This window comes from Delphinus delphis, chromosome 5, assembly GCF_949987515.2.
Source record: "Delphinus delphis chromosome 5, mDelDel1.2, whole genome shotgun sequence".
NCBI classification, from domain to species: Eukaryota; Metazoa; Chordata; class Mammalia; order Artiodactyla; family Delphinidae; genus Delphinus; species Delphinus delphis.
The window spans coordinates 27,229,070-27,244,093 of NC_082687.1; the positions used below are offsets into that span (position 1 = coordinate 27,229,070).

Genomic DNA, 15,024 nt, shown 5'->3' on the forward strand with positions numbered 1-15,024 from the left:
AGTGAGTAACTGGTTTAGATGAGGATTATGGTAATATCTCATTAGCCCCAACCCTGGGATTGGAGTGTACACTTCCTGATGATATTGACATCTTATGTGGTTTTGGTCATTGCAGTATCTCAGCATCTAGAGCTAACTCTGTCACTCAAATATGAGAGCAGAGGTTCTAAACTGGGGGTGACTTTGGCACTCTCCAGCCCTACTCCAGGGCTCTTTGGCAATATTTGGAGACATTTTTGGTTGGCAGGATTCCTGAAGAGCGATGCTGCTGGCATCTAACGCGTGGAGACCAGGGATGGACAGCTGAACATCTGCAGTGCGCGAGATGGCCCTCCCCTGTCCCCAGATGTCCAAAATGTCAGTAGTGCTGAGGTTGAGAAAGCCTGTATTAGACGGATAAAGGACAGAATGGGTGAAGGATATAAAAGTAAAATAAATGTCCTATATTAATCTGACCAGCAGAGGATGGTGCCTTGCCAGGAGGTAGCTTTAAACCCAGTTTACTGTTTTTTAAGCTTATGCCTAGTACAGTTCAAAATGATTTGGTTATTGGTTGGAAGCTAAGGGCAAAAATCCACTTCTTTTGTAGTAAATTGCATGTGTGTTTTTTCCTGCTTCACATGATTCTTTCTTCCCTTGTTGGGGGAATTAGTTTAATAAACTAGAGGATCTTTTTCTGCAATACATACAGTTTCTTTCTGGTTCTTTTTTTTTTTTTTTTTCTTGCAGTACGCGGGCCTCTCACTGTTGTGGCCTCTCCCCTTGCGGAGCACAGGCTCCGGACGCGCAGGCTCAGCGGCCATGGCTCACGGGCCCAGTTGCTCCGTGGCATGTGGGACCTTCCCATACTGGGGCACAAACCCACGTCCCCTGCATCGGCGGGCGGACTCCCAACCACTGCGCCACCAGGGAAGCCCTCTTTCTGGTTCCTTATACTCTCTGAAGTTAGTTCCTTCTTGTCTCTGGTCTTGTGTTACTTTTTCTGTTTTTTTCTCTTTACATTGCTTCATCCTATTGAATTTCACTGTTAAGCAAGCATTGCCTACAGAAGAACATTAGGAGATGCTATTATTGTATAACTTCACTCCTAACAATACACACAGGCTGCCTGAAGGTGATAAAGTGATTATCATAAAATGGCAGATGCCTTGGGAGAGTTGAAAGTTAGGTTGCTGTTCCCTTCCCCTATGTTATTTTTAGCAACTGAAGATGCAGTAATCAGGATTTAATAAGTTTTCTGGTCATGCACCAAAGAGGAGAAAACTGAGGTTTTTATTTACCTTCATTTTGGCTACCTGGTTACGGTCAAGCAAGGGTGTTTCTTTTAGCACAAGAGGTAATACAGTGTGATGGTTTGGAGCATGGGCTCTGGAGCCAGCCTGCCTGGGTCACTTACGGCACAATGACGCGAAGCTGAATACAGCTTTTCTCACCAAAGAAGCTGTTGCCCTTGAATTCTTTTCGCTGCAAATATTGGATCGGAGGTTGGAAATAGATGAAGGGAAATAGCCAAACATCCCCATCCCCCCTCCGTCCCCCAACAAACACTAAACTAAAATGAGCAAAGCCTCCAGGGTCTGGGAGGTAGAAAAAGATGTGCGATAGACACATGTATGGCATCTCCTGTCATCTTCTTCTGACTTGAGGCGAAGTTTTTTTTTTTTTTAAGCTAAAATGAGGGTTGGATTCCAGCCCTCTGGTTGATTTCCCATCTGTTCCGACCATAATTTTGATTTCCGGTCATGTGTTCATTTCAGCATTTTCCCATTGTCAGGGGAGAGATGAGCTATTTTGTGAGGTTTGTAGTAAAATGATTTTACCTGGAAGAAACTTCTAAGCCTGGAAATGAGAATGGGACTTTTGGGGAAGAAAATGCCACTCTAGTAAATATTATGCTTTATACCCCTAGACAGAGCCCGTTGAGAGGTAGGTCATGTTGGGTGAGAAGCCGACAGGTATGATGACTCAATATAATTAATTTTGTATGGGGAACTTGTCATTTTTATTACTGCTTCCCCAACATTAACAATACTTAATATTTTTTTATGCTGCATTGCCTGGCTAGACATACAGCAGTGATATAAGCAGCACGTAGAAGATACCTAGATACAAATTCATTTTTATTGGAAAAGAAATGCTCTCTATGGGGTTTCTGAGTGTTCTCATTTTTCCCCCTTTCTTTTCGAAACCCTTTAACTTTTATTCTCTGACAGATTAGCATTTTCCTTCATCGCTACTTCCTGCTTGTTCGAGTTTTGAAACAAAACCAAAGGTTTCCTTCTGATTGCCTCTTCTTTTTCTTTATTTAGTCTGTGGTGTAATTCATTTTATTTTTCTTTCCTAAATGAGAGTCTAGAGGATGAAGGGGAGGAAGAGAGGAAATAAAAGAACAGTTTTTTCTTCACTAGTGCTTTTAAGTTTTAGTATCGGCCTCTACAGCTGTCATTTCATGCGCATGCGTGCACATGTGTGTGTCCGTGTGTGTCCTGCAGCATCAAAGGCTGTATGTAAGATAAAATGGTGGCTACTAGGGGATGGTGGAGGGATAAGATTGATGGTGTATAAGGTACAAACTTGTAATGAGTAGTAAATAGACCCTAGAGATCTCAGGTACAGTATAATGAATGTAGACAATAATAGTACACTGTAATTATGTAATGTGATAAATATTGACACATCGGTGATATCACGATATATAAATGTATCAAAATAATAGGCTGTACACCTTAAACTTACCCAATGTTCCAAGTGAAATTTATTCAATAAAAAATTGTATGTAGGGAACATAATCTGTAAATTTGTTTTTCCATTTTGTTGAAGTTTTATTGACGTGTAACTGACGTACAATAAACTGCATATATTTATAGTACACATTTTGATAAGTTTGATGTGTGTGTACATCTGTGAAGCCATCACCAAAATCAAGTGGCTGAACCCTCCCATCACCCCCAGAGTTTCCTCAAGCCCCTTTGAACTCCCTGTCTCTCACTTTTCTCTTCTCATTCCCTCATCCCTGGGCAAACCACTGGTCTGCTTTCTGTCATTATACATTAATTTGCACTTCCTATAATTTCATTTAAATGGAATAACATAGCATGTACTTTTTAAAATCTGGGTTCTTTCACTCAGCATAATTACAGATTCACCTGTGTTGTAGCAAGGACCAATAGTTCATTCCTTCTCAATGCTAACTAGTGTTCCATTTTATAGATACACCACAAATTTCTGTTTTATCCATTTACCTGTTAATAAATATTTGGGTTGTTTATAGCTTTTGGCTGTTATAAATAAAGCTACTAAAAACTTTTGTGTACAAATCTTTGAGTGAACGTAGGCTTTCATTCCTCTTGGGTAAATCCTAAGAGTATACTGCCTGGATTGTACGATAGGTGTATGTTTAACTTTTGGGGAAACGGACAAACTTTTTTCCAAAGTGGTTGTTTTTCGTTACATTTCCACTTACGATGTACAAGAGTTCCATTTCCTTTATACATCCTTGCCAAATCTTGATATTTCGGATACAAGTCTTTAGATAATGTGCTTTGCAGATGTTTTCTTCATGACTTCCTGGCTTGTATTTTCATTCCCTTAAAAGTGCCTTTAAAAATTTTGATGAAGTTGAATTTACTAGTTTTTATGGACTGTACTTTATGGATTGTGCTTTTGCCTAATCCAGAGTCACAAAGATTTTATGTTTTCTTCTAGAAGTTTTATAGTTTTAGGTTTTACACTTAGATCTATGATCTATTTTAAGTTAGTCGTTGTGTAAGATATAGAATATGGATCCAAGTTCACTTTTGAATATGGATGTCCAGTTGTTCAGTACCATTTGTGGGAAAAACTATCCTTTCTCCACTGAATTGTCTATTGTTTGCTAGTATGGTGAGTTGCATTGATTTTAATTTAATATTAAGGCAGTTACATTTCTGTGATAAACCCAGCTTGGTCATGATGTATTATCCTTTTATTTATCTTGTTGAATTCCAGTTGCTAACGTTTTATTTAGAATAGTTGCATCTACATTCATGAGTAATACCGGTCTGTAGTTTTCTTATAATGTATTTAATTTTGGTACTAAGGTAAATGCTGACATCAAAGAATCAGTTAGAAAATATTCCCTCTTCTATTTTCTGGAAGGATTTGCATAGAATTGGTGTTATTTCTTTTTTAACTGTTTGATAGAATTTATCAGTGAGTCATTTGGGCCTAGAGCTTTCTTATTGGCAGGATTTTTAACTACAAATTCATTTTCTCTAATTGATATGGGTTACCTGTTTCTCAGGTTACCTATTTCTTTTGGAGTGAGACTTAGTAGTTTGTGTCTTTTGAGACATTTGTCCATTTCATCTAAACTGTTGAATTTGTGGGCATGAATATTTTCATAATATTTTATTTTCTTTGTAATACTTTAGAACCTGGAGTGATTCTTCAGTCGCCTCTATTACTTCTGATTGGTGATTTGTGTTTTCTTTTATTTCCTAATTATTATGGCTAGACTTATCAACTTTATTGATTATTTCGAAGAACCAGTTTTTAGATTTATTTATTTTCTCTGTTTCTGTTTGTTTGTTTTCTGTTTAATTGATTTCTGCTCTGATCTTGGTTTCTGTTTTTCTGCTTATTTTGGGTTTAATTTACTTTCTTTTTGGCTGTTTAAGGTAGGAAGTTTAAGACCTTTCTTTTTTCTAACATAGGTACTTAGTGGTATAAATTTACCACCAAATACTGCTTTACCAACATCCCTTAAATTCTGATATGTTGTATTTTCATTTTTGTTTCATTTCAGAATACTTCCTGATATTCCTTTCTTTGAGGTTTTCTAGATATCTCTGTTATTGATTTCTAATTTAATTTTTACTGTAATCAGAGAAATACCCTGTATAAATTGAACCCTTTTAAATTTATGGAGATTTGTTTCATGGTCCAGGATCTCTTTATCTTGATAAATGCTTCATATGCACTGGGAAAGAATGTGTCTTCTGTTGCTTTTGGATGGCGTTTCATTTAGGTGATGGACGTACCAGTCAGGTGAAGTTGGTTGATAGCTTTGGTCAAATCTTCTCTATCCTAACTGATTTTGTCTACTCGTTCTATCAGTTATTGAGACACAGAGGTATTTAAGTCTCTGGCCATATTTGTGGATTTGTCTATTTCTCCTTGCAGTTCCATCCATTTTTGCTTCCTGGATTTTGAAGATCCTGTTATTAGACCCACTAACATTTAGGATTGTTACAAAAAACAAACAGCCATTTAGGATTATTATGTCTTCTTGATGAATTGACCTCTTTATCAATATGAAATGACCTTCTTTATCCCTGGCATTTTTTTGGGGCTTTTGCATATGTTTAAAATTTTTTTGTGTGTGTATCTTTGATGTCTTTTTTTTTAAGCATTTGAAGAGGAGTTTCTGGGCTACGTGATTTAAACCTTTTAAAAGTTTTTATCTTTTATCTTGCCAGATTGCCCTCCAGAAGGGCTGTGCAGATTGATAACTTGTCTTAGTGTTCTTTAGGTGTTTATAGAGTCTGGAGATCTCGTCTTTTAAAATTTAAGATATGTATAAATGTTTATTGAACTGTAACATTCTGTTGACCACAGGATAAAAATCTACCATTTATGTAATCTGTTTGTAGAAAATTAAAATGATATGGGTGTTTTTTAAGTTGTCATCAATTTTATTTCATTTCTCTGTTATTTCATAGGCATACATCAATATTGGATATCATATTTTTATAATAGAGATGTAAGAGAAGAGGACTGGAGGGACTTCCCTGGTGGTCCAGTGGTTAAGAATTCACCTTCCAGTGCAGGGGGTGTGTGTTCAGCACCTGGTCGGGGAGCTAAGATCCCACGTGCCTCATGGCCAAAACAAAAACAAAAACAAAAACAAAACAAAACATAGAAACAGTATTATAGCAAATTCAATAAAGACTTTAAAAATGGTCCACATCAAAAAAATCTTAAAAAAAAAAGAGGACTTGATTTCTTTAAATTTGTTTAATCTTTTCCATATTTTTTTTGTGGCATCCAGTTAATATCCTAGAGGTGATTTTCAAAATTATATGTTTATATTTGGTTGGATAGAATATTTGACTTTAAATAAGTTAGTATGTGGAAGGGAGTTTTATACATGAAATCAGATGTTTATAAAGGTACTTTCCAAGATTAAATATGAAGTACTGTGTGCTTAGATCTGATAGAGATTTGTGACTACTTAAGCTTGTACAGTGTGTGGTGCAGATAACACTTAATAAAGGAATCCATTTGAATGATGTATCTTCTTTGATATGTAAAAGTATTTCCTAGGGAAGTTTTGTACATTAAGAAATGCATGACATATTTAATATCCTTTTATAAAAAGTGAATGCAAAAAGAGGTGACCTGTTTGTATTTGGTAATTCTAAGCTGTCCTTTTAATACAGGAGTCTTCCAGAGCCGCTGATGACCTATGAATTACACGGAGACTTCATCGTTCCAGCCAGTACGTATTGCATCGAGGTGATAGAAACAGTTTTGTGATTGACAGTGTGTACAAACTGAAATTTCCACATGAAAAATTTATCTTTATGTTATTGTAATCTGTGTTAAAAATGGAAATCACTTGAGGAGGTGTTTTCCCTCCCTTTTAGAAGATGAAAAAAGGGACAATTAATATATTCATTCATTCATTCATTCATTCACTCACAGACATGTATTTATGTCCTACTGTGCACTAGTCACTGGTATATAATGAATATATAGAGCCATGAAAGGATTTCTGCCCCCAGGAGCCAATTCTTCAGCAAGTATTGGGGCACACACACCTCTCCCTGGACCATAATGTATATAATAATGACGTGAGCACAGTACGATGGGAACACAGGAGTATTTAACTTACAGACGGTTGGGGAGATTAGCAGATTCGGAGAGATTCGCATGTTGGAAATGACTTCACGTAGAAAGATATTGAGATGGAAATTGCAGGCAGAAGGAATATTGTGAGCTCATACCGGAAGCCCACACAATATTTGGTAGAGAGTGAATTCTATGTGATAAAATGTTAAATGAAAAAGGCTTATAGTTGGTAGCATTTTAATTTGTGATTAAATTTTTTGTGAGTCATACTCATTTCGAGCTTTCTTGCTTTCTCTCTCTGATACACTCTCTTACACTGTCTGTTGTACACACTCAGTTTTTCTATTCGACACTTGGTGTTAAATCATCCCAGTCTTCCAAAATATTCTGGTGTTAGGTATTTGATAGTTAAGGAAAGGAAGGTGGAGACATGCTAAGTGACTTGCCAGATTTTGGAGATCTTTATTTAAAATTCAAAACCCCAGTTCCACTGGCTAAAACCTGCAGTATTGGTTTTCACAGGTGCACTGACAGTAGTTGTAACTGTATCTCCATTTCCTTTTATTTTCTTCCCTTGGATGTATTCCATCGTTTAATCTGTTGAAAACTTGAGCGCAATCCCTTGGGTCCTATGTTACTCCTGCCTGAACATTGCTTTAAATGTATCTTCTTGTGAGGTCCCTGCTCCAGCCAGCATGAAGGTTCCTAGGAGGTTGCAGAAAGAAGGAATAGTTAGGCCCAGTTAGACTCTACATATAAAACAGGCATTTGGAAAAGGCAAAAATATGGTTCTGTTCACTTTTGTTTTCACATGGAAGAGGATTTCTTTTTTCTTTTTAAAGGGAGTTTGTATGATCAAGGAAGTGGGGGAAAGATTTCTTGGCAAAAACTCAAGCAAATGCTTAGTTGTTTTGATTCTTCCCCGTGGCATTTTTGGCAAACCGGGGGAAGAGAAATTAAACTCTCATTGGGGGACGGTTGTTTCATGTTTGCCTCAGAGTCTGGAAAAAGCAGAAGAGTGCCAATTTTAATCTAGAATCCTTTGAGAATTGGAGAAGGATAAAGGGATTATGGAATAAAGTTTTCAGTTACCACAGGTTAGTATCATTATCACGCCTTGTAACCGAATCCAGTGTGTTTGAAATTCTAACATCGATGTATTTTACCAGATGAAGAGGTAGGAACTTACAAGTGTTTACTAAGTCCGTGGTGGTAGGAGGTGAGTTTCAAGAGTTGTTGAGGCTATCTTTCAACACTGTGGGAGAAGACATTGTGCCAGTATGAAGGGTAGCATCACCTCCTAGACGAGTACCTTGTGTTCTGCTTCCTGACTATGTTGGGATCTGACGTAGAGTCTTCACAATGATTTGAATAACAAGCCTGTTCCAGAGAAACACTGTAGCTACTGTATTATTGGCAGGTATTTGCACCCAAGTGGAGTTACGGTTGGCATGGGACCCATAGTTACCTTATTTAATGGGGAAAAGTACGTATATTAAATGGATGTATTTTCATGGCCAACATTTCCAGTGCAGACTTTCATTTTTTATTCAGTTCTCTTGTGAGCACTCTCAACAGAGAGTATAGAAGCAGGTCCTCTGATCTTTGCGTGTGTCCTTTCCAGTGTTGACTAAAACGGTCACAGAAATCAGGTGGCCAGGATTAGTCTCCTCTTGAATAATGTTGGAAACTTGGAATTGCAGTTAAACTATCATTTTCCATTAACGATGGCAGAGATTCCCTTGTTTTGCTGCAGTGTCTTAGCTGAGCTGACTTCTAAAATGATCAAGCATCACCCATCTCTGTTACTGCCTCTTACACCAGCATGGAAACTAAATTTTGATTCTTTTCAGTCATGTGCGGTAGTTTCAGTCTGTTCTGTGGTGTTGAGATGGTCTTTTCTCCCCTCCCTGCTGAGGGTTCTGAAGGTTTCTCCTGGGTCCCTTCATTTCTTCTCATCAGTTTCTTTCCTGTAGAGTTCCGTTGAGAACCTGTGAGTTAATTTCTGGAGTGTGTGATACAAATGTGAATTTTCTTTCTTTGTTGTCACCACAGAAGGCAAACATCTTTTGTTTTTCATTCTTAAAAGAAATACCTACTAGTCAATGGTGAATGCATTGAGAAATTAAAAAAAATTTTTTTTTGAAAGCGTCCAAATAACCCTTTCAGCTGAGGGAGTTAACTTAAAATTGCTAAAAGGAACTGGAGACCCTCTGTCTAGGAAAGTCACTCCTGTGTGTCTTCTGTACACACATAGTACTGCACTTCTGGTCACCAAATGTGTGGGTTTTCCCCACACCAACCAATTCTGTGATGCCAGCTGTGTGTCCTGCAGTTGGATTCAGGTCTGATTCTGTTTATCTGGAGTTAGCCTCTGATCCCACAAGTTAAGGACTCGTCCTACAAAACTGCACCCCCCATGAAAGACACCAGTTCCAAGTCCCAGGTTATCCCTGGGACTTTTGACTGACCGGCTGGAAATCAGCTTTCTCGTAACCCCTACCTTGGACATGAGAATTTGCTAGAGTCCATACCCTGTGCTGGGGGGATTTTTATGAAGGCTTCATCCTGTAGCCATGAGGGATTGTTAGTTCCTTTTCTTGCCCCCTCCCCTCTCCAGAGAATGGTGGGTAGATCTGAAAATTCCAAGCTTCTAACCTCTCTTGTGACCAGCCCCCATCTAGAAGCCCACCAAAAGTCACCTCATTAAAACAGAAGATGATCTTATCAGCCCCCAAATTCCAGGGGACTTAGGAGCTTGGTGTCAGACATTCCGATCACTCAGGAAATGACAGAGCCCCTAGGAGCTCTGTATCAGAAACTAGAGGGCTTCCCTGGTGGCGCAATGGTTGAGAGTCCGCCTGCCGATGCAGGGGACACGGGTTCGTGCCCCGGGCTGGGAGGATCCCACATGCCGTGGAGCGCCTGGGCCCATGAGCCATGGCCGCTGGGCCTGCGCGTCTGGAGCCTGTGCTCCGCAACGGGAGAGGCCACAGCAGTGAGAGGCCCTCACACCGCAAAAAAAAAAATAAAAAAATAAAAAAAAGAAACTAGAAATACTAGAACAAAAGACTCTCTGAGCACCCCCAAATACAAGACTTTTAGGAGCTCAGCATCAGGAACTGGGTGCAGAGACCAGTATACGTATATTTATTATTGTTTCACACCATCCATCTTGCAAGAGAATATAATGGGCCTTTAGTATAGAAATTTATAAGATGAAAATACAGTTTGCTTGGTTTACGCAGGAGTCAGAAGGTCGTTCCCAGCTGGGGAAGGCTGGCAGGCATTTACCTGGATCTCTTACTGCATGATGTTTATTACCTTTGAGAATGTTGTAGTCCTTGGTGTGTGTCTCAGCCTTTCAGGCTCAGAGTCTCTGACAGATCATATTGGTAAGAATTGGATCCATGCTTCAGGGCTGGACTCACGTTAAACTTGGTTTGAGAATGACAGCTGAAGCCTGGACGCCTAATATGGCATCACACGAAAAATTTCTGTCCCCCAGACCAGAACACTTGTCTTGCCGTCTTCAGTATGTTTTCTTCCTGTAGTCAAGGTACCTGGGAAGCAAAATCATAATCACAAAGTTTTTTAGTCACTTATGATGAAAAAGAAAACTATTATAGGATCCAAGGCACTGGCATTTGCTTAGCCAGAATGTTCTATCCTTATTGGTAAACCTGCAGGGGAAACAAGACAAAATCATGTTGTCTTGCTGGGGAGGGACTCAGAAATCTGGAAATTAAAGGAATCGGATGCTTAATGACATCAAGCTATCTTAGCCTGCTGTAGTCAATTTCTGGTATTAGATAGTGTCTCCCACAGAAGGACTGGGATGCTTGATGTCTGGTAATTGAAGCCCCGTGTGCTGTGGGAAGTGCTTGAATGGTTACTGCTAATGCTTTCCTGAAATTACAGTATTACTGACTGATGACGTTTAAATATCAAATTTAAGTTTCCCTGTCTGTGTGTCTTTGATAAGGTCAAGTAAGCTATGCTCCTATCTTTTTCAGTCTCCATTAGCTGGCATAGCAACATAAGCAGATAGACATTAAGTGTTGTAGATGCTGATTTGTAGTTTCACAATTAAAAATGCTTTTGCTATTACAGTAAACTCCGGTCCCTGACATTCGTCAGGAATTTAGTGTTATGATTAATTCAGTATCTCAGATTTTTAAAAAGTTATGCTGTGCATTCTTTGTAATTTATATCAATTAAAATATAATGAAATGCACACAGCATAAGCAACTAAGGGTAATTTATCTTAGAAAACTTTCTGAGTACCTTAAAGTCATTATTGTAGCCACATGAAAGTGCCCATTAATACAAAGCATTAATTAATATCAAAATGAAACAAGATTGAGAAAAAGTTTTACTGTACACAAATTCTTCTTTTTAGAAGAAAAGGGAAAAAGCAGACTTGGCAAAGAATGTGTGTATGATTTCAAATGAGATGGGAGTGAGCTGGTGGGAGAGGGACTCAAAAAAGCAAGTGGAAGGTTTTGATTTTATTTTTAAAACTGATTCTAGTATTTGCCACTTAGAAATGAAGGCCCTTATCCTTAGAAGGTGGGAAGCTATTTTCCTATCTCGTGTTTCTCAATAAGTAATGAATAAAAAAATATTAAAGTTGGGTTTTCTTTGGAGGAAAATGGTTATTAATGACAAGACACACACGAGTTAGAAAGTGTTTCAGTGAAGTTTTCAAAAATGTTCAGTCTTTGAATGTACAAAATTCTTATTGTAGGCAGTTACTCTTTTCTTCCTTTGGAATTTTTGACTTTTTCAGAGTCCCTGCCTTAATTTCATTTTAAAAATCAAAGCTGTAAAAAAAAAAAAAAAAAATCAAAGCTGTGAGTTGAAAATGCTATTATATTTTTATTGCTTTCATTTTCCTCCAGCTTTGATTTAGTAAGGCATTATGTTGGTTTTAACTCCAGATGAACAACTTGATTGTAATTTATCACCTAACTCTTTAGATAGCTGTACTTTTATTTTCGAAGACAAATGTAGTCTGTATCAAAGAGTCTTTTACATGATTTGATTGTTTGCGTTCTGCTTTATCATGTGCCTGTTCATTTCCTAGCCTTTTCCCTCCCCTCCCTTTAGCAACAATGTGTTCTGTGTTGTAAAATCTCATTCCTCCCTCTCAGACACTACTCCTGGAAGTGTAAATTGGCGCAAACTTAACTTTACAAACATTGGGAGCGATCTAAATATTCATAAAATTGATGGTGTGCACTCCATTTAAAGGCATGGAGAGATGTCCGTTATCTATATATTTTTTTAATTAATTAATTTTATTTATTTATTTTTGGCCACGTTGGGTCTTTGTTGCTGCACGTGGGCTTCCTCTAGTTGTGGCGAGCGGGGGCTACTCTTCGTTTTGGTGCGCGGGCTTCTCGTTGCGGTGGCTTCTCATTGCGGAGCATGGGCTCTAGGAACGCGGGCTCAGTAGTTGTGGTGCACGAGCTAAGCTGCTCTGTGGCATGTGGGATCTTCCTGGAGAAGAGCTCGAACCCATGTCCCCTGCATTGGCAGGCGGATTCTTAACCACTGCGCCACCAGGGAAGTCCCTCCATTATATATTAAATGAAATAGGTTGTTTGAACATCTCATTACAAAAAAGGAAGGAAAACTCTGAAATGATTAAATTTAGAAGTTACTAGGGTAGCCACTATAGAGAGCAGTATGGAATGTCCTTAAAATTCTAAAAATAGAGATACCATATGATCCAGCAGTCCCACTCCTAGGCATATATCTGGGAAAGATGAAAACTCTAATTCGAAAAGATATACGCACCCCAGTGTTCATAGCAGCACTATTTACAATAGTCAAGACATGGAAGCAGCCTAAATGTCCATCAACAGATGAATGAGTAAAGAAGATGTGTGTGTATACACACATACACACACACACAATGGAATATTAGCCATAGAAAAGAATGAAGTAATGCCATTTGTAGCAACGTGGATGGACCTAGAGATTATCATACTAAGTGAAGTAAGTCAGAAAGAAAAATACAATATATCACTTATATGTGGAATCTAAAAAAAAAGATACAAACGAACTTATTTACAAGACAGAAATAGACTCACAGACATTGAAAATAAACTTATGGTTACCAAAAGGGAAAGGGGAGGGGGAAATAAATTAGGAGCTTGGGAGTAACAGATACACACTACTATATATAAAATAGATAAACAACAAGGACCTACTGTATAGCACAGGGAATTATATTCAGTATCTTGTTGAAAAAGGATCTGAAATAATTTTAAAAATTACTAGCTTATCTTAGGTTGAGATTTACTGTGTGAGTAACTTTAAGGAACTTTTTGTTGAAATATAACAGAAATGTGCACAAATAATAAGTGTGCAGCTTAATGAATTTTCAGAGTCAAGATAGCCATGTAATCAGCCCCCAGATCAAGAAATAGAACATTGGGGAATTTCCTGGTGGTCCAATGTTTAGGACACTGCGCTTTCACAGCCGAGGGCCCGGGTTTGATCCCTGGTTGGGGAACCTAAGATCCCACAAGCCAAGTGGTGCAGTCAAAAAAAAAAAAAAAAAAAAGGGCTTCCCTAGTGGCGCAATGGTTGAGAGTCCGCCTGCCGATGCAGGGAACATGGGTTTGTGCCCCGGTCTGGGAAGATCCCACATGCCATGGAGCGGCTGGGCCCGTGAGCCATGGCCGCTGAGCCTGCGTGTCCGGAGCTTGTGCTCCGCAACGGGAGAGGCCCGTGAACTGCAAAAAAAAAAAAAACAAAAAAAACCAAAAACATTGTCAGAAGCCCTTCCTCATACCCACACGGTCACCATCCACCCCCATGATATGTGAGCACGCTCCTGACTTCTGACACCACAGGCGAGGGTTGCTGCATTTGACATTTTTTGTAAATGGAATCAAACATAATATACCAATGTGTCTGGCTTCTTTTGCTTATCTTGTGAGATTCATTCCTGTTGAGTGAATCAGTGGATCATTCACTCTCATTGCAGTACAGTATTCCATGGTATGAATATACCACCACCCTCCTGTTCTGCTCTTGATGGGTACTTGAGTTGCTTCGGTTTTGGACTGTTACCAAGGGTGCTGCTGCCGAGAACATTCTGCTATGTGTCCTTTAGTGAATGGTCCTATGAATGACATTTTGGGGTCGTTGGGAATGTGTGTGTTCAACATTAGTAGATACTGCCTAACTAACAGTTCTCCAGAGTGGTTGTACCATTTAATTATTCCCACCCAGTTACTCTATGACAGTTCCAGTTTCTTCGTGTCCTTGCCCAAGCTTAATATTCACTTAAAGCCATCCTGATGGGTGTATAGGAATCCTTTATTGTGGTTTTAATTTCTGTTTTTCTGATAACTAATGAGGTTTAGTGCTTTTTCCATACACTTATTGGTGGTATGGCTGTCCCCTTTCATGAAGTTTCTGCTCCATGCTTTTCCCTGTTTTTCTTTTGGGTTCTCTCTTTTCTGATTTGTAGGAGTTCTGTGTAATCTGATTGCTTGGTCTTTCTCAACTCTATATGTTTCAGATTTTTAGTGTTTTTTTCAACTGAATTTTTATTTTATCTATGTTTCCTAAAATTTTAGCAGAAAAGATACTTAATTTTTACAATGATAAGAAGGTGAAACTATTATCGTTTTGAAAAAAAAGTTCTCTAAGTCAAGCAGAGAAAGATAAATACTGTATCATCTCACTTATTTGTGGACTCTTAAAAAAAAAAAAATCCAAAACAAAAAACCCAAGTTCATAGGTACAGAGAACAGATGGATGGTTGACAGAGGTGAGAGGCCAGGGGGTGGGCAAAGTGGGAGAAGTGGGTCAAAAGGTACAGACTTCCAATTATAAGATAAATGAGAAAAAAAAAAGATAAATGAGTCATGAGGATGTAACGTACAGCATGATGACTATAGTTGCTAATACTGTATTGTATATTTGAAAGTTGTTAAGAGAGTAGATCTTTTTTTATATAAATTTATTTTATGTATGTATTTTTGGCTGCATTGGATCTTTGTTGCTACACGTGGGCTTCTCATTGCAGTGGCCTCTCCTGCTGCGGAGCACGGGCTCCAGGCACGCGGGCTTCAGTAGTTGTGGCTTGCGGGCTCTGGAGCGCTGGGTCAGCAGTTGTAGCACACGGGCTTAGCTGCTCTGTGGCATGTGGGATCCTCCCGGACC

The 15,024-nt window shown here is 38.6% G+C and overlaps 1 protein-coding gene across 3 annotated transcripts in view; it reads left to right on the top strand.

Annotated features, from left to right (window-relative positions):
* ARHGAP10 (Rho GTPase activating protein 10) overlaps positions 1-15,024 on the top strand; it is a 326,043-nt gene that overhangs the window by 212,889 nt on the left and 98,130 nt on the right. For all 3 annotated transcript variants that reach the window (XM_060012123.1, XM_060012125.1, XM_060012124.1), the window contains one exon: positions 6,423-6,481. In XM_060012123.1, the coding sequence (XP_059868106.1) occupies positions 6,423-6,481 (59 nt within the window). The remainder of the gene's footprint in view (positions 1-6,422; positions 6,482-15,024) is intronic.